The sequence below is a fragment of the Belonocnema kinseyi genome, chromosome 4 (assembly GCF_010883055.1).
Source record: "Belonocnema kinseyi isolate 2016_QV_RU_SX_M_011 chromosome 4, B_treatae_v1, whole genome shotgun sequence".
Taxonomy (NCBI): Eukaryota; Metazoa; Arthropoda; class Insecta; order Hymenoptera; family Cynipidae; genus Belonocnema; species Belonocnema kinseyi.
The window spans coordinates 141,312,610-141,335,076 of record NC_046660.1 but is presented as its reverse complement, the minus strand read 5'-3'; the positions used below and the strand labels follow the sequence as shown (position 1 = coordinate 141,335,076).

General features: G+C 36.7%; 1 protein-coding gene across 11 annotated transcripts in view; it reads left to right on the top strand.

Annotated features, from left to right (window-relative positions):
- The window catches only part of LOC117170683 (zinc finger protein 600-like), a 168,495-nt gene that overhangs the window by 95,740 nt on the left and 50,288 nt on the right, over nucleotides 1-22,467 (top strand). For 8 of the 11 annotated variants that reach the window (XM_033357638.1, XM_033357637.1, XM_033357641.1 and 5 more), the window contains 2 exons: nucleotides 457-582; nucleotides 661-3,473. In XM_033357638.1, the coding sequence (XP_033213529.1) occupies nucleotides 457-582; nucleotides 661-2,256 (1,722 nt within the window). In that variant the 3' untranslated portion in view covers nucleotides 2,257-3,473. Of the gene's footprint in view, nucleotides 1-456; nucleotides 583-660; nucleotides 3,474-22,467 lie in introns of those variants that run through there. The other 3 variants (XM_033357648.1, XM_033357647.1, XM_033357649.1) reach the window with 2 other exon arrangements.

Genomic DNA, 22,467 nt, shown 5'->3' with positions numbered 1-22,467 from the left:
GGTCTAGGTACTCTATGTACTTTTAAAACACATTTTATCCTACATGTTTAGTTTAAGATTTTAAGTATATGGAAGTAAACGCATAAAATAGGGAAGAACGAGGCAAAACCAATCGCTGCAGAAAAGCGACTGTTTTAAAAGACATTGATATATTCGTTAATGACATTAATTCTTCTTTGCATCAAATAAACTATTTTATTAGAGAAACAGTTTTGTCAACTAAAGAATGGAAGATTCTCTAGATTTAATTCGAATAATGTCAAACTCATCATATTTCACTTCATTACTCTACAATCATATCAGTATCACCTTGTGTGCCACCTGAAGTGTAATTTCTGAAGTAGTTTTGCGTAAGAATCTGTCCTCTTTTTTTTGCCTACAGATCGGATTTTTAGATTTTGTTCATGATATAAGCTTAATTTAAAAGTTACTAAAATAAGTCTTTTTACTGATCAGGTATGGCAAGGGGATGGCTTGCCAGAAAACATGTGTGATCGATGTGTTACTCGAGCCGAATCCGCTCTTTTATATAGGGAGCAGTGTCAAGTTGCTGACAGCGCATTAAGGCAGGCAGCATTAAAAGTAAAACATTTGTTATTTTTATTATACAATAAATTCATTAAATCAATTTATTCATTATTATAATCGATTTCTTAACAGGTTCCATGTATGAAATCCTATGCTGCCGTTTCGGGATGTAAACAGTATCAACAAAATCCATCATTTTTATCGACTCAAAATGCACAGAATACCTTGAAATGCGTTGAGTGTAGAGCAGTATTTATGAATTACCAGGAACTTTGTCTACACAGTAGATTACACGTACCATTTCTACCAGAAAGTAATATCCCATCTCAGCATATGCATATCGTCGAATCTCCAAATACGTGTCACAATTTAAATCATTTGCGTAATAACTCAATTAACATTCATATAAATTCGATGGCAGAAGATGACGTATGTTCCCGTAGAACTGCCTGCGCTCTGCACTGCTCTCATTGCAACCACACATTTTCAGATAGAACACAGCTTATAAATCATAGCTTAGCTCACGATGTAAGTAATACAAGTTTACTTTGTGACGAAGAAAACATTCAGATCAGAAACATTTCGAATCCTGTTAGTCGAAATTGGCTTCTTGGAAGACCCATTCAACATCCGTTGGAAAAAACAATACCGAATCTGCAATATCCCTCTCAATCCTTTGTAAATGAAACTAAAAAAATTCGGAATGTTGCTTTTTCTGGCAATAGTTTGCACAACATAGAACAATTTAATAACACTAACGGCCATCAAAATATTTCTTTTCACCCTGAAGCTACTTTACCAGTTTCTTTAAACTTTGATCCTCGTAAGATCATTCAACAGAATAATGATGAAAAAGTTAGTCAGGAATGCTTTGTCGCTTCTAATTGTTTAACGCCTATAGAAAAATTTTATTCCAAAAAATCAGAAGACATTAAAAACAAAACATACGAATGTGAGAAATGCGGTCGCTTTTTTCTGCAAGAGTCTAAGTTCCAAAGTCATTGGTTATCACATTCTGATAATCGGCCATTTAAGTGCTTTAGATGTCACAAAGCTTACGCATGTAAGAGTAAATTAAACGCACATATGAGATTGCATACAAAGTCAAATGTTCATCCGTGTAAAATATGCAATAAAATTTTTACATATCCGTCATACTTGTTAGAGCATATGAACGCTCACAAATCAAACAACCACAAACTAAAAGATCAAAAGCAAATATTTCATTTTGAATGTAACATATGCAAGAAGAAATTTCAAATTGCTAAACTATTGAATGCTCATTTGAGACTTCACAGTGGAATAGGCTTATCACAATGCAATGTTTGCGATAAAAAATTTAATCACAAATATAGTTTAAAAGTTCACCTTCAATCGCATGAAGCGAAAAAGGTATACAAGTGTGAGTATTGTGATAAATCTTTCACACAAAAAAGTAATCTCGTTGAACATATTAGAATTCACACCAAAGTGAAACCCTTCGAATGTAATTTGTGTAGTAAGAAGTTCTGTCAATCTAGTCATTTAAAAAGTCATGTAGCTTCTCATGATTCAGCTCGGCAACACCGGTGTCAACTTTGTGGGAAAAGATTTAAACTAGTTAATCATTTAAAAAGACATTTAAATTCACACACTAGGTCGAAGACATACCGATGTGAGAAGTGCAATCATGTTTTCTCTCAAGCTTTTAGTTTAAGAAGACATTTAAAAAGACATGATGAATCTTAACTCTAATTTTATTTAGAATATATAAAGCAGGTATTTAATTACTCAAGGAAGACAAAAAAAGTTTTAAAAAAATTAAAGTAGAGAAGATCCTCTACAAAAAGTGGTATATTACATTTCTTCGTAGCACCACTAGTCAGAAACATCAACTTGAGGAATATAGAAAGTCTGTTTTTTGTGATTGTTAGTACAAAAACCTCTTTCTATTATGAAGCAATTTTATCTGAGGCCTTTGATGAACCAAAGTTCTCATAAAATGAACACAAATAAATAGATTAATTAGCCATAGTACTTTTTAGCGGTATTTACCTTTGCTTATACTTGCAGAATTATTAATGTTAGAGCTAGATCTGTATGCGACATTCGGCGGAAGAAAAATCCTTAAGCGAGCTGAGGTAAATTTTACTGAAGGCGCGATTCAGGAAGCGGATAAACTCTGACTGTATAGCAGTCTGCGGGTTACAGCCCCTCCACTACATAGGCGTCTGGAGACAGACTGCAACTAAACGCTCGAGTACGACAGGCAACTTTTGTATGTGAGTGGATCTGTATACAACCGAAACTTGCGTTTTGCTCAACAACGTATTGGACATGATTTAACAAATATAAAAAAATAAGAATACGTATTTAAACTACATTACAGAATATCTAAAGTTAGTATATCATTATTACATACAATTATGATTATGATTATTACAATTATGATTTAACTTGAAAGTATGTATGAGTGTAGCTGTACAACGTACACATATTAAAAGGAAAGCGTCCACCTTTACATTTTTTTATTTTGAAAATTAAATTGAAGTTATTTTCGCAAATTAAGCAAGGATTTTTGTTTCGCGGTATTTATTACACTATACTTTGTTCACCGAGAGAACGAAATTCTGAAAAGACGAAATCTGCACGCAGCTTGTCAAAGAAAGGGAAGTGTAGGCGCCCCCCTGGAAAGGGTTTAGTGGTGGCCCTAACTAAGGTTATACAAAATTTCAGAGAGACCTTGGTCAGTCTATTTGAAAAAATGGTGTCTCTATTCAACAGTGATTGGCTGTACATCGATGAACAGAGTATATAAAGTATATTTAAAAATTTTTTTAAAAATAGATTGATACTCTAGATCAAAAGTAAATGAAGTTTGAATGTTTGATTTTCGATGAGTTGTTGTACAATAAATTAGCCCTGGTAAGGGAAAATAAAATAAATTACTACTAATTAGCATAAAATTCGTCGTAATTAATTCCTCAATACTTTATTTCAGTTCAGAATTTTATTTCCATTTTCAAATTTTCATCCAGTAATAGTCAAAGGTTTTTTTAAATCAAAATGATATCCCAATACCTAATTGCATTTCAGAATTTTATTTTTATATTTTTCCACTGATAGTCAAATGTTTAAAAAAATAAAAATAAGGTCCGATAGACTAGTTTCATTCCCAGTATTAAATATTTTTTATTCAATTATAAATATTTTTTTAAAGACAGTAATTACTGTCGGTGCAAATACAATTTCACTTACAGGTGAATTTCAAATTCACCTCACTTAAGTTTTTTGTCAAAATTTACGTAGGAAATCAGTTTAAAAAAATGAAGTGAGATTTTATGTAATCCCGCATCAGCTTATCATTGGTCGCGGGTAGCGAAGCGGGACATGGCTTACTGTTACTGGTCGTTGATGTTACAGTGGGACTTTCTCTGATTAATTGCCTCACTGACTTGAAGTGGAATAAAATAAAAGAGACCACTGGGAAAGTTTAAGTTATTAGATCTCTAATTGTCAAACTTGTCGAAGAATTTTAATTTGTTAGTTCCATACAATTTTGGTAATTCCCTGCAAGTGAAATCATCGGGTCAAATATAAACTTGGACTATTCAATGTGCATATGTATATTACGCAAACGTACATTCACAAGGCGCAGGGATTACCCCTTACTGTTTCACCCTTATCTGTATTTAATACAACAATAATTTCAATCGTAGAGGAAATTTGAAAGTGGATTTAAAAAACCGCACAGAAGGTAAGTAAGACAAATTTTTAAGTGCATGTGATGCATTTGTCTTTATGTTCTCTTGTTTTAGTTATTCGTACCGAGAATGGGCTATTTATCTCGGCTATTATGAAAAAAGCCCAAAATTGGTATCGTAATAGGTGTTTCGGTTAATAATGTCGATTTTTTCGCAGAATTTGGCCGTTTGTTTACATAACAATAAGAATTACCTTAATAATCAAAGTATTGACCATCGTTTTCTACAACTTTTCCACATCTTTCTGGCAATGCATGGATTCCCTGCCAAATGAACTGTTAATTTTTTGAGGTCAACCATTCATCGACCCAAATTCTCAATTCTTTTTAAGACAGGAAATTTTTCTCTGAAAGTCCGTGCTGCATCGATCGGAATAAGTGGTAATCCGATGGGACCATGTCCGGTGAATACGGCGGGTGGGGTAGGATATCCCATTTAATGTTTTCCAAATAGTTTGGACTTGTTTCGCAACATGAGGCCGTGCATTGTCATGTTGAAAAATGACTTTTGCGCGTATTCTGCTCGTTTTCACTTCAATGTTTTATTTACTTTAATCAATTTTTTTCGGTACTGTTCGCCAGTAATCGTTTCACTTGGTTTCAACAGTTCGTAATACAAAGCTGCCCTATTGTCCCATCAAATACCCAGCAAAGCCTTCTATTCATGTATATTGCGCACTGGTTGTGACGTTGAAGGCTGGACTGGGTCTACTAATGGTTTTTTTCACTTTGGGTTGTCAAAATAGATCCACTTTTCATCACCTGCCACAATTCGATGCAAGAAAGCTTTTTTTTCTGGCTGGCTCGCAGAATTTCACAAATGGTTTTTCGCCTTTCAATATCTCTGTCTTTCGATTGATATGGAACCCATTTCCGTATTTTCTGGACCTTTCCCAATGCGTGTACACGTTCGAAAATTGTATATTGGGCAACATTCAATGCATTTGTTATTTGCTTCAACGTTTGCCTTGAGTCTTCATCCAATAAAGCTTGAAAATCTTTATCTTCAAAATTTGTGGGCTTACATGGACGCTCCTTGTCTTCCATATCAAAGTCGCCAGTTTTAAACTGTTAAAACCATCGTTCACAAGTTTTTTGGGTTATAACATTTTCCCCGTAAGCTTCAACCAATAATCTATAACTTTCAGCAGCCGTTTTCTTCAAATGAAAGAACGTTATTAAACTTCCCCGCAAAATGGCTTTTTCAGGTATGTAATTCGACATTTTCAAAGCTTTCAAATAATATGTTCTTTGCACAATGACAATCCAGAACAAACTGGCTTTTGGTGACTTATGTCGAATCTTCAAAACGCCAAAGGCGCCATGCGTCTATACCAACAAACGTATTGGTAACGCCATCTCTTAGCAAAACCGACATTATTAACCGAAACACCATTAGTTTATCGATGATCCCTAAGGATCTCACATAACACACTTCCCGAAAAACTCAGTTCTGTCCCATGTTTAGACCTATGCTTTTCCCGAAAAAACCTGGGACAGACATGGTATTTCCGAGAAGTGTGCTATGTGGGGATGTATCATGAAATCCCTCTTTTCAATTTAAGGTTTCACAGATCCAGACAAAGGAATCTCATCAGGCTAGCTACTAAGTCTCTCCACTGTATGCATTGACTTACGCCTGTTTTTAGATCATTCATGGTGTCCCAGCACTTGTACAGCATCTTACGCTATGTGATAGTGCACAAAAAAATAAACAAAAAAATTCCTCTAGCAAAAAGTTGTGCGAAGCGGAGTTTAGACGAAAAGAAGCTTCAAAGTTGAATCTTATTAACCAATGAGGTGCTAGTCTTAGCGATCACGCACACACTATCTTAGTACACACTATCTTAACGCTTAGGACACTTACAAGTGATCGCTAAAGCTTGAAGCTCGCTCCTCATTGGTTGATTAGGTACAACTTTGAAGCTTTTTGTGACCAAACCTTCCTATCCCATCTGTCCAAGACTTTACGGGCTCCCAAAAATCCACAAAAGTAACATTTCACTCAGATCGATCGTGAACGCAATAAACTCACCAACTTACAAGCTAGCACGCTTCCTCCCTGCAGAACTAAAATCCTTTTACAGGAAACTATCACTCACGTATAAAACTCATTTGACTTCATCAAAAAAATACAAAAGATTCACATTCAACCCCAAGACATCATAGTGAGTTTCGACATACTATCCCTCTTTAGGAAAGTACCAATCTCTGATACATTTGATATTATTAAATCTTTTACAAACTTTCCTTCCAAGCTCATACTTTTGATAGAACACTGTTTCAATATTACTTACTTCTCTTTCAATATCCAATTCTACGAACAAACCTCAGGAGCAGCAATGAGATCTCAAGTCTCACCTATAATAGCCAACATCTTTATCGAACATCCAGAAACTAAAATCTTCAACCAATCGAAGCTTAAACCGGAATTTTGGTTCCGTTACATTGAAGACACTTTTGTCATTTGGAGACATCGACTAGATGAACTAAACAAGTTTTTCGATTTCATCAATTGATTACTTACTAATACCAGGTCAAAATGGAAATTGAACAAAACGGAAAATTGTCTTTTTGGGACGTATGAGTTTACAAAAGACCTTATTACGCATTTGGATATGAAGTTTAGAGAAAATCCACCCACACAAATAGATACCTACATGCCCCCTGCCACCACCGCCCATCTCAAAATCAATCGGCCATCAACTCCCTTGTATACAGAGCTGTCTCCATAACAGATAAAGATGATTTACAAAAGGAATTACAAAACGTTAAACAAATCCTAATACAGAACGATTATTTAAACAAACAAAATAAATAAAGTAATAAGAAAATACACTCAAAACAACAAGGCAACACAACCTACTAAATAAACAGAGAGAAAAACGACCATCATCCTACCCTACATCCAAGGTGTGACAGAAGAAATAGGAAGAATTCTCAACATACACAACGTCCAAACCATATTTAAACCACCTGTGAAAATAGAACAATTACTAAATAATCCTATAGACAAAAAGGCACCCCTCAGTGATCCGGGATTATATAAAATCCTTTGTTATTGTGACAAAGTCTATATTAAAGAAACCGGGAGAGCGTTGAGCCAACGTATAAAAGAACATGAGACTAAAGTGAGGCTAAAACATTTCACGCAATCAGCACTAGCTGAGCATTTTGTCGAAACGGGACATAACATTTTATTTGACAAAACAACCGTCATCGCAAAAACACAATATCTGTCGAAGAAAACATAGAGAAGCAATCGAAATCTTAAAACACCCTGATAATATCAATAGGGATAATGGATATAATATCAATCCAACTTGGCTTTCCGTCCTCCCGGATTAAAAAAAGACTTGATTGGCGAACCAGGTTCGACTAGTCCCCACGCTGGGGCGCTCTGGCCAATCACAGGCATCGTAGAGAGTGTACATAAGAACAACATAACCTAATACCTTAGTTTCAGGTTTGCTCTGCAGAAGTGAACTGCAATGTTCACTAAATGTCGGCAAAATTCGTGGGTTTGAACACAATTGGAACCCGAAATATCTCTTCTTATCAAAATGTATCATCTTCAAAGAGTTAAATTTAGTATTAAAGCACTCTACGAGGAGAGTGTTCTTACTAAAACCAACACCTTTAGTAAGCTCAGGACTTCTCAAGGTAAGCTTCTAACATCCTTAGCTTTTTTGAAACGGTGCAGGGACAACAAAATCGTCCCAAAATTCTTAAAACTGAGAAATAACTTGGGAACATCTAAATACAAAAAAATCTGAATAATGCAAGTTTCCATCTCTTGAAAGATTAAAACATACCAAATTTGTCTTGCACACTACGTCCAAAAAACTATTGAAACTTCATCTTTTCCTATCAAAAACCCTCAGATTTGACATTTAGTGTACATTGGACCGTATATCCTTTGACCAACCTCAACGGATTATAGATCTTTCCACTCAGAAACAAAAAATAAAATTTTACAAATTAATTCCAGTAATGCAAACAAGAATAACTGATGCAGTAAAAAATATCTCTGACCTTCCTCTCAGCAATTAAATGATTTCAGCCTTATCTAAAGCACATCATTTTTCAGTTGCTCCTTCTGTTGAAGATTTCAACGAGATCACCTTTCTTTCGCGGTCGCGGGTGACTTTGTCTCGATGCACGGCCCTGGGGCTCTTTCTCGTCCACCTGCACGTCCACTGGACAAGCGTACTTAAGTTGGGCGAGAGGAGGGTCAGTACCGCTCTACCCATGGTTTGGGTTACCACCCCTGTATTACGCTTGTCTCTTTTTTATGAATTGTATTTGCAGCATTGTGCTTTCAAAATAACATTGGTGAACAAGTGGTGACTGACTTTTTTCTGAGTGACTCAGTGACTAATCATATTCCATATCATATATGTATAGATATTTCGAAATTTTTTTACAGAATGAGCTGACTGTTTCAAGTGCAAACTTGCACATTTGGTCCTTCGAGCCGAATTTTAATGGATTCATGTGATTATTAGTGATTTATGGTGTTGTTAGTTCCAGTGGCAGTTACAAACTAGTGAGTCACAGGCAACGTCACACCATTCTACGCCACACCGGCTTTGTGCACAGCGTACAGTAGCACCTCACAGGTGGCGTTCAGAACAGGTCATCTTGCTTCGAGACAAGTGTCCATGAGTGTAGGGAGTGAAATGTACTCGGCAACTCATACCGAACCTGTGAGCAGGTACCACCAGTGCAAACCGGTTAGTGACAGTACTTTACCGGTCTGGATATAGACTACCGTTGCAAACAACAAGAAAATTCGTGACAATTCTTTCGCCGCGAGCTGTCAGTTTTCGAAAAGCACTTGTTTCTTTTGCGTTTCTTTTTCTACTCCTGCTTTTTTAATTGGCAATGGTTGTCTTTTGCTCAGTATGTCGCTCAACAGCAAGGGAATTTTAAAAGCATTTATAACGCCATCATCAATTTAAAAAAGCTCGGTGCAGGCAGAATTAACAAGAATTCAGTCAAAGCACGATTGGAATAGTTAGGAACAACGTGGACGAAAATTGACACTAACAATCACATAATGATTATGGAGAATAGTAAGAACGCGGAAAATCATTATTTTATCACAAGCTGAGGAAAAGTATTTAGCTTTAAACGCTTATGTTAAACATTCTGAATCGCAAGCTAAAAAAAGTGAATGCAGTTCAGTTTATCACGATTCGAGGAACTATAATAATCGACCAAATTTTCTGCATCTCGAATTACCGAAATTTTCTGGAATTTAGAATATGTGGCCATCCTTTGGAGATCTTTTTATTTCAATAGTAGGTGACGATCAGCTTTTACCAAAGGTACAAAAGCTGCATTATTTGAAGGTCAGTATTTTAGGTTTGCCAGCTCAATTAATTTCCAACGTCTCAACCTTCACAGAAAATTTTGAAAGGGCATGGCAGACTCTATTGGCTAGTTATGACAACAATAGAATTTTAATAAATAGTTATTTGGCCAAACTATTTTATTTTTCAGTAATGTCAAAAGAAAGTGCGCCAGAACTGCGATCATTGTTAAATAACTTTATTGAGGCTGTGGGAGCATTGGCTTCTTTGAAGTCCCCAACCGATAAGGGGGATGATCTGCTCGTCTACATGCTGGTTTAACGTTTGGACAACATCACTCGGAAATCATAGGAGGACATTTTGGGAACTTCGACTATACAGCCGAAGGACGATACTTTGCATACATTTTTGATGGGCAAAGTGATAACGTTGGAAGCGGTTGAGAACTCGGAACTTGGTACCATCAACGCTTCTAAAACAACTTTAGACAACAACAAAAGCGGTAAAAAGGGTACATCCACACATCCTCACAATGTCGTCTGGAATAGAGGCATTTTCTACTTTTGCTTACTTAAGCATATGGGTTTTAGCTGTCCTAATTTCCGCTCAAAGAATGTTAAGGAGCGAAAAGACATGATGAGACAAAAAAAGTTGTGTTTCAACTGCCTAGGTAAGCATATGCTGAATACACGTGGTTCTACCAAACGTCAGAATTGTAATGGAATGCATCCTACTATGTTACATTCCCCCTCGCATGGAAAAAACCATGAGTCCAAACCTGGTGAACAATCTTTAGCTCTTCCTGCTCCTTCCAATACGTGCCCTTCCTACACTATGAATCAAAAGAGCTCAATTTTTTCTAACTTGGCTTCAACTCTGCAGCTGGAATCAACTCACTTTCATCCTAACATATGACGTGACTAGTAGGGGCGGTGTTCCTGGCCTTGGCTCTTGTCAGCACTTAAGTCTCATGACACAGACACACGAGAGGTATTGTAACCATAAAAGTATGCTCTTCCGTTCATCCTGAGGTTAAGTTCTTAGTTCGAGCCACTTCTATGTCTAGGCTTATATTCAATATTCCTCCCGATGGTTTCATTGTTGAGGACTGGTACCACATAAGAGGGTTAAATTTGGCATACCCTTTCGTTCATAAAGGGGGCATATGAAAGATGATTTTGGGTTCTGACAGCTATGCATACGTCCTTGAAGATGGAATGAGGAAGAGAGAATTGACAACTCTAACTGCTCCCCAGTCATTGTTAAGTTGAATTTTATCCGGCTCTTGTCTGATGAGTCTAGTTCAGGTCATAGACTGGATCAGAGACTGTCTCCACTCATCAACGTACAAGTGAGGTCGCTATGTCGTGCGCCTTCCACTTAAGGATCGCACGTTAGAATTAGGGAATTCTCGCGATGAAGTTCAACGTGCTCTTTTTTATATGGAGAGATGTTTTCTGAAGGACCCGGAACTGCGTAAATATTACGCAATTGTCTTAGAAGCGTATAGAAAAATGAGTGAGGCGGAATTTGTTACGAGGGTCGAGGAACTTCAAACCACTACTGGGTACTACTTGCTCCACCATTGTATTATCAAGGAGAGCAGCACAAGCACCAAACTACGAGTAGTATTTAATGCATCACAACGCACAGAGACGCGGCTGTCTCTGAATGATCTACTCTATCCGGGCCCAAAACTTCAAAATGAATTGGCTAATGTGATTCTGCGGTGGCACAGATACACAGTCGTTTTCATGGCGGATATCGAGAAGTTGTTTCTTTGCATCTGGATCCATCCGCAGGATCACACTTTTCAAAAGTTCCTCTGGAGATTTTCTCCAAACGAGGAGATTCATACCTTTATATTAAAGAATGTGACCTTCGGCTTCACATCCTCGCCCTAGCTGGGGATACGAACTCTCCATTAAATTTTTGAGGGTGAGGGTGAAGATTACCCTCTCGCTACTGATCTCTTAAGGGAAGATGTATACCTTGATGACGTGCTGTCAGGACTCAGGACTCTGATCACCATCAGAGCTGGTCGTGGTCACTAAGAAGGCAGTCATATCTGAGATTGCCAGTATCTTCGATCCGATAGGTTGGTTGGCTCCGGTTATAGTCCGAGGCAACATTTTTGTGCAGAGTCTGCGGGCTCTCAAACTAGATTGGAATCAAGCTTTACCTTCAGATTATAACAAAACTTGGCTGAAGTTTCGTAATGACCTACCAGCAGTTATATTGTTGATCATCCCACGGTTGGTGGGTTGGTCTTCCAACTTCTTTTGCAAATTGCATGGCTTTGACGATGCCCAAGATTGGAATTGTTTGCTACAGTTCTTCTGAATCGTGTGGTAGCACACATGATCTGTACTAAATTTTTCACCTTCAGTACCTTCACATTTGAGGTCGGATTCTGCCAGTACATTAGATTGGATTAAAGGTCATCCCCTGAGCTGGATGACATTCATCTCTAATCGGCTCTCAGAGATTTAGAGGATCCCTGCATACTGCGCTTCAAGAGGAATTGCATCATCACAGTTACAAGATCATCGGATTTGGTCACTCCTTACGAAGTACTCGCCCTTGATAAAGTTGTTGAGAGTCACCGCTCTCTGTTTACAGTTTTTTGCACGGCTCTGCAAGAAATGCATCTACAAGCCACCCTGTCTTCTAACATCTTGTATAATTAATTTGGCATTGTGACGCCTGATCACATACACACAACGAGAGAATTATGCCGAAGAAATCCTTATGGTCAAGAAGCGACTCCCACTGCTAAAGAAAAGTTAATTGGCTAAGATTATACCCTTCTTGGATGATATGGCCTGTTACGTTTGGGAGGTCGTTTCTCTTACGCCGTTCTCGACTATAACGAGCGATGTCCACACATTCTTCCAAAGGATTCTCCACTAACAGCTTTAATCATTAGTAACGGACATAAGTTCATGATGCACGGAGGTCCACAATTGACCCTCTCATATCTTCGGAGAAGATACAAATTCTTGTCGGGCTACTTTGCAGTAAAAAAGAGACTGGTCTTGACTACGCCGGGCCTATCTGGATACGTACTGCTAAAGGACGGGGTCACAAGGCTTATACGGGTTATATTGTCATCTTTGTTTGTTGTGGGAGCTGATCGACAACTACGAGAAATGTATGCTGCAGCATCAGCTGAAGATTCTAAAATGGTCTGTTATCTTACGGATCACCAGATTCGGAGGAAATTTAATCCGCCAGCAACTCCACATTTCGGTGGACTTTGGGAGGCCGCAGTTCGTTCCATCACTTTCTTGTTGGATCTCCTCTACACACCGTGCCGGAATCATCACTTTTTAATGATACGCTCACTTCGTCTGCGCGTTGGCAACTCCTGACGCAGATGTATCAGACTTTCTGGATTTTGAACTTGGAACATTTTTTTTTCTTTTTTGGGCCTTTAAATTTTTGTTCAAGATTCTTAAATGTGTAGGATAAAATTTGGGAATGGAGAAATAAAAACTCCAAGTGTTATGAATTTTTATGATCCGTCGCGTGATACATTACAAATTCAGATTACTTCTTGACAATGTATAGGTATAATAATTTGTTTTCATTAATGGTTACATCGTGCAATTTTATTTATTGTTTATTTTCATTTTGAATGCTATTTGATTGTAATTGGATGATAATAAAAATAAAAAAGACAAAAGAAAGAAAAAGAGAAGGAAGGGGATGTGGTTGGCTGCCTTCTCATTTTTTTCCTCTTTTTATTTTTGTCCGAATTTTTTTTTCAATATTTTTTATATAATTTTTTATATATATATTTTTTTATATAATTTTTTTAAAATATTTTTTTCATATTAAAATAGAATTTTTTGTTTTTGTTTATTCGTTGTGGTCCAAATTTGGTCGTTGGGTTCGTGTTTTTTTTTAACAGGAGTTTGCATCAATTTGATTATTGGGCGTTAAATACGATTTTTAATTTCGATTTTAATCTAATTTAAATTTCTTACATTTTTCCCCAGATTTTTCAGTTTTTAAAAAGCTTAGAATTTTCCAATTTTGGCAGGAAGAACAATGGCTCTTAGAGCCATTCTTTTTATGGCTCCGCCAGCACCATCGTAGGGGCCTTTTCCATGCGCCGTTCCATGGAAATGCCAATCAGCTGCACGCAGAAAATTATGTTTGTGATAATAAATATTTGCAAAATGTTTGACGTTTTTAAGTTACTTAAGATCGCCATCGGAGAAGTAAAAACATTTACGTACTTGTGAATAATTCAGTCAAAGGTATTCATGAAAGGCTTTGAGAAAAACGTAAACGGCTATGGCGTCGTGTTTTTCGCAATCACGAATCATGATAAGCGTTTGATGTTTGGCTTTACGATCCTTTGTGTAGTAAAAAACTATGGGGAATATCATAGATTGATTATCGTTCCAATGATCCTGCCAAAACTGGAAAATTGTAAGCTTTTAAAAAATTGAGGAATCTGGAAATAAATGCCCATTAAAATGAAAATAATGTTCATACTCCAATTTTCTTAAACTTCAACTATGTAACCATTAAAGATAAAAAATTATTATTCTCAATTGTAGAATATTGTAATAAACAAATAAACCAAGTTGTGCATTCATAAATCCACCATGGAAAAATTTAAATTGTCACCTATACATTGTCAAGAAGTTATCGGAATCTGTAAAGTATCACGCGACGTCGTCGAAGTGTGCTCGCTAGCTCGCTCGCTGCAACGCGCGCGATGGATTATAAAAATTCGTAACTCTTGGAGAGTTCATTTCTCCATTTTAAAATTTTTCCTGCATATTTTCTATTCAAAACTTCTTTTACAGTAAGCGATTGAAAACAAATGATTTTTCCCGATTACCAAATTTAAAAAAATCATATCTCGATTGGATTATTTTTCGGAACTTTTTTGTACGGCGAGTAAAATTCGATAAAGTGAATCGGGTTTTCCTAGTGTGAGTGTTATCTAGGCTTTTTTTTGCCGTTGAGGGCTCAGGAAAGGCTTTATTGTATTTGTCTGAAAATCGAAGTTATGTCGGGCAAAGCGGGAACCTCGCTAAGGGCGGCAGAAACCGGGCGGTTTATCAAAATATGACGCCGCGACGTGGACTACGGGAGAACTTTATGATGGCGGGAGGTTTAAAAGGGCCCGGTGCAGACCGAACAAAGTGGATAAAGTGACTACATTGGGCACTAAAAGTGGACTTAAACTATAGAAAGTTTGGAATAGCAGAAAGAGCGATTCGACACAAGAGAAAGGCCTATCGCAAACTTTCATTAAGAGTAATAAAACGACGGTTTACCAGAGATAGAAAAAGGATAAACTCAGGAGCAGTTAAACTTTCCAGTTTCCAAAGTATTAAGAGCTTGGAATATTTAGCGAAAAGTGACAATAAGAGTGGGAGGGTGACCAATAATAAAAGTGAATTGGGGGATAATATCCAACTCATGGAAGTATTGGATGCCTGGTGGAAGACAAATTGCAGCACTGAAATGAACAAGATAACAGGGAAGTTGAAGGATGAAATGTGTAACCTATTGGAGAGTGAAGAATTAAAAGAGAGAAACGTGACTGCGGAAACAGCATTGACTCGGGCCAAAGATAGAGAAATAGTATGGAAAGAAGAAAATGAAAAGTTGAAAGAAAAAAACTAGGATCTGGAGTCCAGACTTGAAAATGCAGTGAGGATTTCTGAATACAGGCAAAGAGAGAGAAAGAGAGAGATTAGGAACGCCACAAATCGGAAGAGAACAGTGTTCGGGAAATTATTACGGAAGAGATAAATGGTCAGGGGAAGAGAGGAGAGGTCAAAGAAAAACCGGACTGGTTGAAAAAGAAAAGGGAGTGCTTAGGTGGATTGCGAGTGAAGTGAAGAGTATGAAAAGGCAGCTTCGACAGAGAATAAAAAAGCTAGTGCGAAAGAGGAATATTTGGTTGGAGCCAATGGTAAAAAAGTAAAAATTATTTTTGTGTATAATAATGTTGGGATGAAGGCTGCGAAAAAAGTGTTAGGTCCTATGATAGAAGAGAAGCGAGGGAAGGCTATTCATTTGATCCTGCTAGGTGATTTGAATGCGAAGATAGGTGAAGAACAGGTGGACGAGGATATTGAAGAATTTGATGTGGACATCATGGATACACATGTAACTAGGGATACAAAATCTGATAATAAACTAGTCAATCAGTAAGGCGAAAATTTTCTGGATTTTTGTGAAGAACGCGGGCTTTTAATTTTAAATGGTAGAATTAATGGGGGCAGGATGGGTAATTGGACGCATCTCTGCGAAGGCGAAGGGTCAGTCCTCGACTACGTGATATATTTAGAGACTGAAGAGAATTGTCCAGTCAAAATGAATTTGAAGCAGAAAAGCTCGCCTGGGACCCAAGGAAAGAAAATAAATTCAGGAAGGAAATGGGTAAGTTGTGGGAGGAAGACGTCAGGAGGGAAGGGTGACAGGAAAGGTGGGATCGATTCAAAAATTGTGTATGGGAAGCAGCAACGAGAGTAGGAATGATCAGGGAGGTAAAATAAAAACAAGTTAAAAAAAGGGGGAGGAGAAAATGGTTGGACGAGGAGTGTGGACTTCAACGGAAAAAGGTTTGGACTTGTCTGAAAAAATATTTGAAAAATAAAAGACAGGTTGATAATATGAATTTTTGGAAAGAAAAGAAGAAACCGCTCGGGATAATACCATACGAAGGGAAGGAGGACCGTGTGACGAACAGATCACACATCGGAATGAAAATGCGGGTAGTTCTGAAGAAGATAGGCTGAATAAAGACATGACGATGGAAGAGCTGGTTAAAATTCTTAAGAAAATGAAAAAAGGAAAGGCCCCAGGAGAAGATGGGATACCGGTAGAATTTATAGAAGAATTACCGAAGATTTGGGGGAAAGAAATTCTCCAAATATTGAATGGCTTTTTGAGTAACGGTGTGATTGCAGAAGGCTGGGAAAAAGGAGTCATCTATTCAATATTCAAAGAAGGACAGGAAGACGATACGGGGAATTATAGAGGAATATCTTCACTAAACTCGGGGTACAAAAGCTTGGCTTCAATTCTGGACAAAAGAGTAAGGGATTGGCTAGAGGGAAAGGATCTCTATAAAGAATCTGAAGCAGGTTTTCTGAAAAAAAGATCGACAAGAGGTCATATTTTTGTATCAAACTTCTTGATAAATAAGAAGTTAAAAGGGAAAAGAGGGAAACTATACGTAGCTTTTATTGACTTTAAGAAGGCGTTCGACATGGTCGTCTGAACAATTTTATTTAAAAAACCGATTAAATTAGGTATTAAGGGAGAAATGCTGGAAGTGATAAAAGCCATGTACAGGAGAACAGATAACCAGGTGATTGCAAAGAAGGGACGCATAGATACTTTCGAAACCAGTAGGGGCGTGAGACAGATATGTCCTTTATGACCCACTCTATTCAACATTTTTATTGGTGATATGGATGAAATCTGGGAAAGCAAGAATGTTGGAGGAGCGGTAATAGGGAAGGAAAAAATTTTCGCGTTGAAATTTGCTGACGAACTTGGGGTGGTTGCAAACTTCCCCGAGGACCTGAGAACGATGCTATTACTGCTGGAAGTGTATGTACCCAAAAATAATTTAAAAATCAATGCAGGCAAGTAAAAAATGATGGTGTTTGAAAAAGACTGAAGAAAGGGGAAAAAATTGGAAATATTCTGGGGAAGCGATCGAAGTTGTGGACAATTATAAATATCTGGGTTTCTGGTTTTCAGCAGCATGGAATAATTACAGCAAAGACACGAAAGCAATGGTTGGTAAAATTCAAAAAGCGGCAAATGCAGCATGGGAGCTCATGAGTCGAGCCAGAATAGAGGTTTAAAAGAGGAGACTTTATCTAAATGATGTCCTAGTGAAGCCAGAAGAAATCTACGGAGTCGAGATCTGGGAATAGGAAAGAAGGGAAGAAATGGAAAGGGCTCATGGTAGATTCGTTAAAGTGGTCATGGGAGTGGATAGGAATACATCGGTGTACGTTTGGAAAACAGAAAGAGGCAGATGCATTCTTGAGTTAGAAGCAGAAATAAGGGCAGGTAACTATCTTGTAGAAATTCTTAATATGAAAGACAACAGACTCCCCAAAATGTGCCTCAAAGAATAATTTAGAGCAGTTAAAAACGAAGACTCCATGACCTGGGGCACTAATTTGAAAGGGAGAGGAAGATTACTGGAAGAACCGAAAATTGAGTTTTGCAGATAAAATTCAGTAGAAAAGACTCCGATGTGGGAATATAGAAAAAGCAGGAAATAAAGGGTACTATAATGTAGACTGGAGATTTTGTGGGGTAGAAGACGAAAATATGGAGGACATGTGGATATGCGAAAGGGCACAAGAGCAAATTAAAAAAAGGGTAAATGAAGTCGATAATCGGCTGTTAAAGGATGGTAATAATCAAATCGTTGCTAGGTTGTGCAAAATTTTGACCCACGAACCGATCGTCGATCTTTGCAGATGTGCAATAGAATTCCAATCAAAGGCCAAAGAATGCCAAGCTGTTGAATAAAAAATGGAAAGGGTTCATAGATTGCTCATTAGTTTATAGATTGTAAGTGGAATCAAATTTTTAGAATCTAAGTTTCCTATTCGCTTGTCTCAAAGGACCTTAGTAATTAAGTCTTTTTGATGCGTAAGGGATTCATCTCGTATATGTAAATGTCCATAAGGATCTACATGAGAGAAAATAAATTATTATTATGATAAAAATTTTGATTAATAAATTTAAAAAACGAATTTTGTAGTCAAAAGTTAAATTTTCAACAAAAAGAGTTCATTTTTAATCAATAAAGATGAATTTCCAGCCAAGAAATATAACTTTTCAACCAAAAAGAGCAATTATCAATTCAAAACGATCAAACATACTCTTTTTGATTTGTAGCCAGACGCTTCGCCTCTCCAAGGGCAGAAAAGAGATAGACTTTTATGAGTCTGCATTCCTTTCGAAAGAAATATAACTGAAATTCGTAAAAGAAGTTTTGCGAGTTTATTATAAATATTTTTTTTCAGTTTCTAGAGATTCAATTATTATGTTCAACTTAGAAAGCATTGAAAAACAATATTGCAAGATACCGCCGAACAGTCCTAACTTTTCTAGTAGAATATTACATACTGAACAAGATTGACGAATTTTTCACCAAATAGTTAAATTTTCAAAGAAAAAGATTATTTTTTTTCTAAAAAAGACGATTTTTCAAAATAGTACATGAATTCTCAACCAAATAGTTAAATTTTTTACTAAAAAAGAATAATTGTAAGCAAAATAGTTAAATTTTTGACCAAAAAAGATGTTTTTTTAACAAAAAAATTGAAGTTTCAAGAAATAAATTAAATTTTCAACCAAATAATAGAATTCTAAACCAAGCGAGATAAATTCTAAATTCAAAATGCAATGGTAGGATTTTTAATTAATAAGAATAAACCTTCCTTTAAAAAATGTAATTTTTTTACAAAAAAAGAACTTTTTTAAAAAAAAAAAGTATTTTCATTCCATAAAACAAATTTTAAATAAGAAAAAATAATTTGAAACAAAACACTTGCATTAAAGTCGGTGTCGAAAGTACGCGATCCTCACTTTGATCGCTCGCAACTCGTTTAAAAAAATCGCAGAAAATTCTAGCCTCGTACACGTGAAAGCCTAAAATCTCCCGCTTTAAACGATATGTATATTATTGTTCTAACAGAAATTATTAAGATAGCGCTAACGTAAAACGTGCCGAAAACAAGGTTTTAGAGGCACTTTTTTTAAGCCTCGACTTTTCTTTTAACACCTTAAGGAACGGATATTAGTCTTGACTCCAAACCTTCAAACGTTTTACGTCTATTTCGATTTCGCGACGAATTAGTATCCTAAAAAATTTTACTAACGTTTTTAGCCTTTAAAACAGGAGAAATAGGGTAAATTTTCCAAGCAAATGGGGGATAATAGAAGAATAAAATCGGATTTCCGGTTGGTCCGAAAACTTTGCCCAAAAAGTGAGAAATTGTAGGTTTAAATTATACGAATGGTCTGGTGGGTGGAAAATTTGTTTAGTGCGAGAAAAAAGTTATCAGCAAAAGAGTTAATCATACTTTTAAAGCTATAGAACCAGTGAGATATTGATAAAATGGAACCCTTACAAAAGGTAGAGGTTATGTTGGATGGAAGCGAAGAGGTGGAGAAGCTCAATACCGACTCTGCTTATGACCGAGAGAGGGTAGCACTAAATGAAAATGAACAAGCAAACGACATCGAATACCTGACAGGGGAAAATTATAAACAAGCAACGTCGACGGCGAAGAAAATTCGAGGAAGACCAAAGAAAGAGGTTAAGGAGAAGGAGAAAGGAATTGTGAGCTCAAGAATAATTAGGGAATTCGTACAATCCAACTTGTGTGTGACAGAGTGGAGAAGCTTTACGAATAAAGTGTTCAAAAAAAGGGAAAAGATAACTGGATTACCCAGCAAAAGTGAATGGGGAAGCGGCAAGAAATGTGATAAATATTTGGGCGAGGATTTAACGGATGTGGAGGCCGAAAATCAAGAGGTACCTCAGTTACAATCAAATAGTCTTATGGTTGACAGAAATGAAGAGAAAGGGACACAGCCTATAAGTAAACTTCATGATCAAATAGCCTAAAAGAAGAATACTCAATTAGAAGAAAAGAATGATAGGCGAGAGAACAGTCGAAAAGAGAAGATGGATTTGGCAGGCGCAATTTCGGACCTATTGAATGGGTGGTGACATGCAAATGGAAAAAACAGAAATCAATAGGATAGCTCAGGAATATCACAATTTACACCTCTCATTTGAATCTTTAAAAAACAGGACAATTGAAAAAGAAACAGAGTCGAAAGCAGCCAGTTTTAGAAAAGACCAGGGAAAAAGGAAAGGCTTTGGTAGCAGAGAAACAAAACATGGATGAAGAAATTAGAAATCTAAAGTCTAAGCTGTCAAACTTTAAAAAAGGTTACATAAATGGTGATGTATGTACTCAGCTAACGGCGGAGAGTGAAACATCCAATACTTATGGATACCTAGAAAGGACCAGAGAAGTTGGCAGGGACAACAGAGACAAGGAAGCTCAGAACAATTTCATGATATAAAAAAAAATAAAAAGTTCATAATAAGGGTAGAGCAAAGGGAGGGCATCTTATAGGAATTAAGAAAAATTGGGTGGTCAAGAAAATGAGAGTTCAGTAATGATAGGTAACACGGTTTAAAAATTGTTAACGATTGTACTTAGGGCGATAGAAAAGGCAGATTAAGCATATTTGCATCACGGGGGTTCGTCTTAGATTTAATTATTTTAAAAGAAGACGAGGGGGTGAACCCATTATCCGACTCTCACACGGGGTCTGAATTACATGAAAAACGGGAACCGAGAAGAGGACAGGATATAAAACAAGGAGGAAAAAACATTCTGAGATAAAGGGAAATCAGAAGAAGTCGGGGAAAAAATGTAAGATCTATGGGGAACGAGAGTAGAGAAAGAAGGAAGTGAAGACAGATTGGCGATAATAATTGATAGTATAAAAACATAGCAAAAGAAGTAGGGATCGTAAGGATAGTTGGAGGGGGATAGTTAAAGGGGGGCGGAGTGGCAAAAATTGGTATATTAAAAGAAGAGGTTAAAAAGTTTATACAAGAAAAAAAGGAGATAAAGAAAAGAAGACGATTGGAAAGAGGTAGAGAATAGTAGACAATCAGGCGATTTTTGGAACGTAATTAGAAAATGTAGATTAAAGACCAGAGGGAACGTCAAAGGGGTCAGACGTTAACTTGGAAAAATTGAAATTTCATTTTGAAAAGCTACTAGGAAACGATGGTGAGAGAATTAAGAATAATAAGGAATAAAATAATAAAGAAAGACAAAGAGAGTAGGGGAATTGAGACTGAAAACGAAGGAGTTCCAACGGAGAGTAAGGAACATCTTGATGAACCCGCAGAGGGACTTAATGGAAAAATAGAGTTTAAAGGATTCTGCGAATTCTTGAGAAAAGTTAAAAGAGGAAAAGCACGGGTTATGTTTCAAGGATGGAAGACAGCCAGAATAGTACCATTATTTAAGAATTGAGACGAGGAAGATACGAAAAACTATAGAGTAGTTTTGCTGCTAAATTTAGGGTACAAAATATCAGCGGCTATAATAGAAAATGAGATTGTTCAGGGTATGTCAGGCAGGTTTTAGGAAAAAAAAGTACCAGGGACCACATCTTTGTCTTAAATTCTTTAATAAACAACAAGTTAAAAAAGAAAAGTAAAAGCTATACATAGTATTTTATAGATTAAAAAGAGCATTTTACACAATAGACAATAACATACTTTTTGAATAACTAGGGAAGGTAGGAATCTATGGCAGAATGCTTAATATGATCAAGAGCATTTACAGAAACATTTTCAACGAAGTAGTAACCAAAGCAGGAATCTCAGAGAACTTTAGAACAAAGATAGAGGTAAGACAAGGATGTCCCTTGAGTCCGACCCTCTTCAAGATTTTCTTGGACGACATGGATGATAAGTGGACCAACACAAATGAAGGAGGAACCCTAATTGGGAAATCAAAGGTGTTTACTTTAAAATTCGCGGATGACTTAGCCATCATCTTCGACCACGCGGATGCCTTAAAGAAATGTTAAAGGCGAAGAAAAGATATGCTGATAAGAATAAATAAGAAGTGAATGTCAAAAAACCAAGGTTATGGTGTTTAAGAAAGGGAGTAGGAAAAAATGTGGAAATGAATAAAAATTGAAAGGAGAACTATTCGAAATAGTAGACAGGTTTAAATATTTCGGTTTTTGGTTTTCCCCGGCGGGTTTCTGACGGGTTTCCGACGATATTGGCGCCACCCTACATTTTATAACAAATCC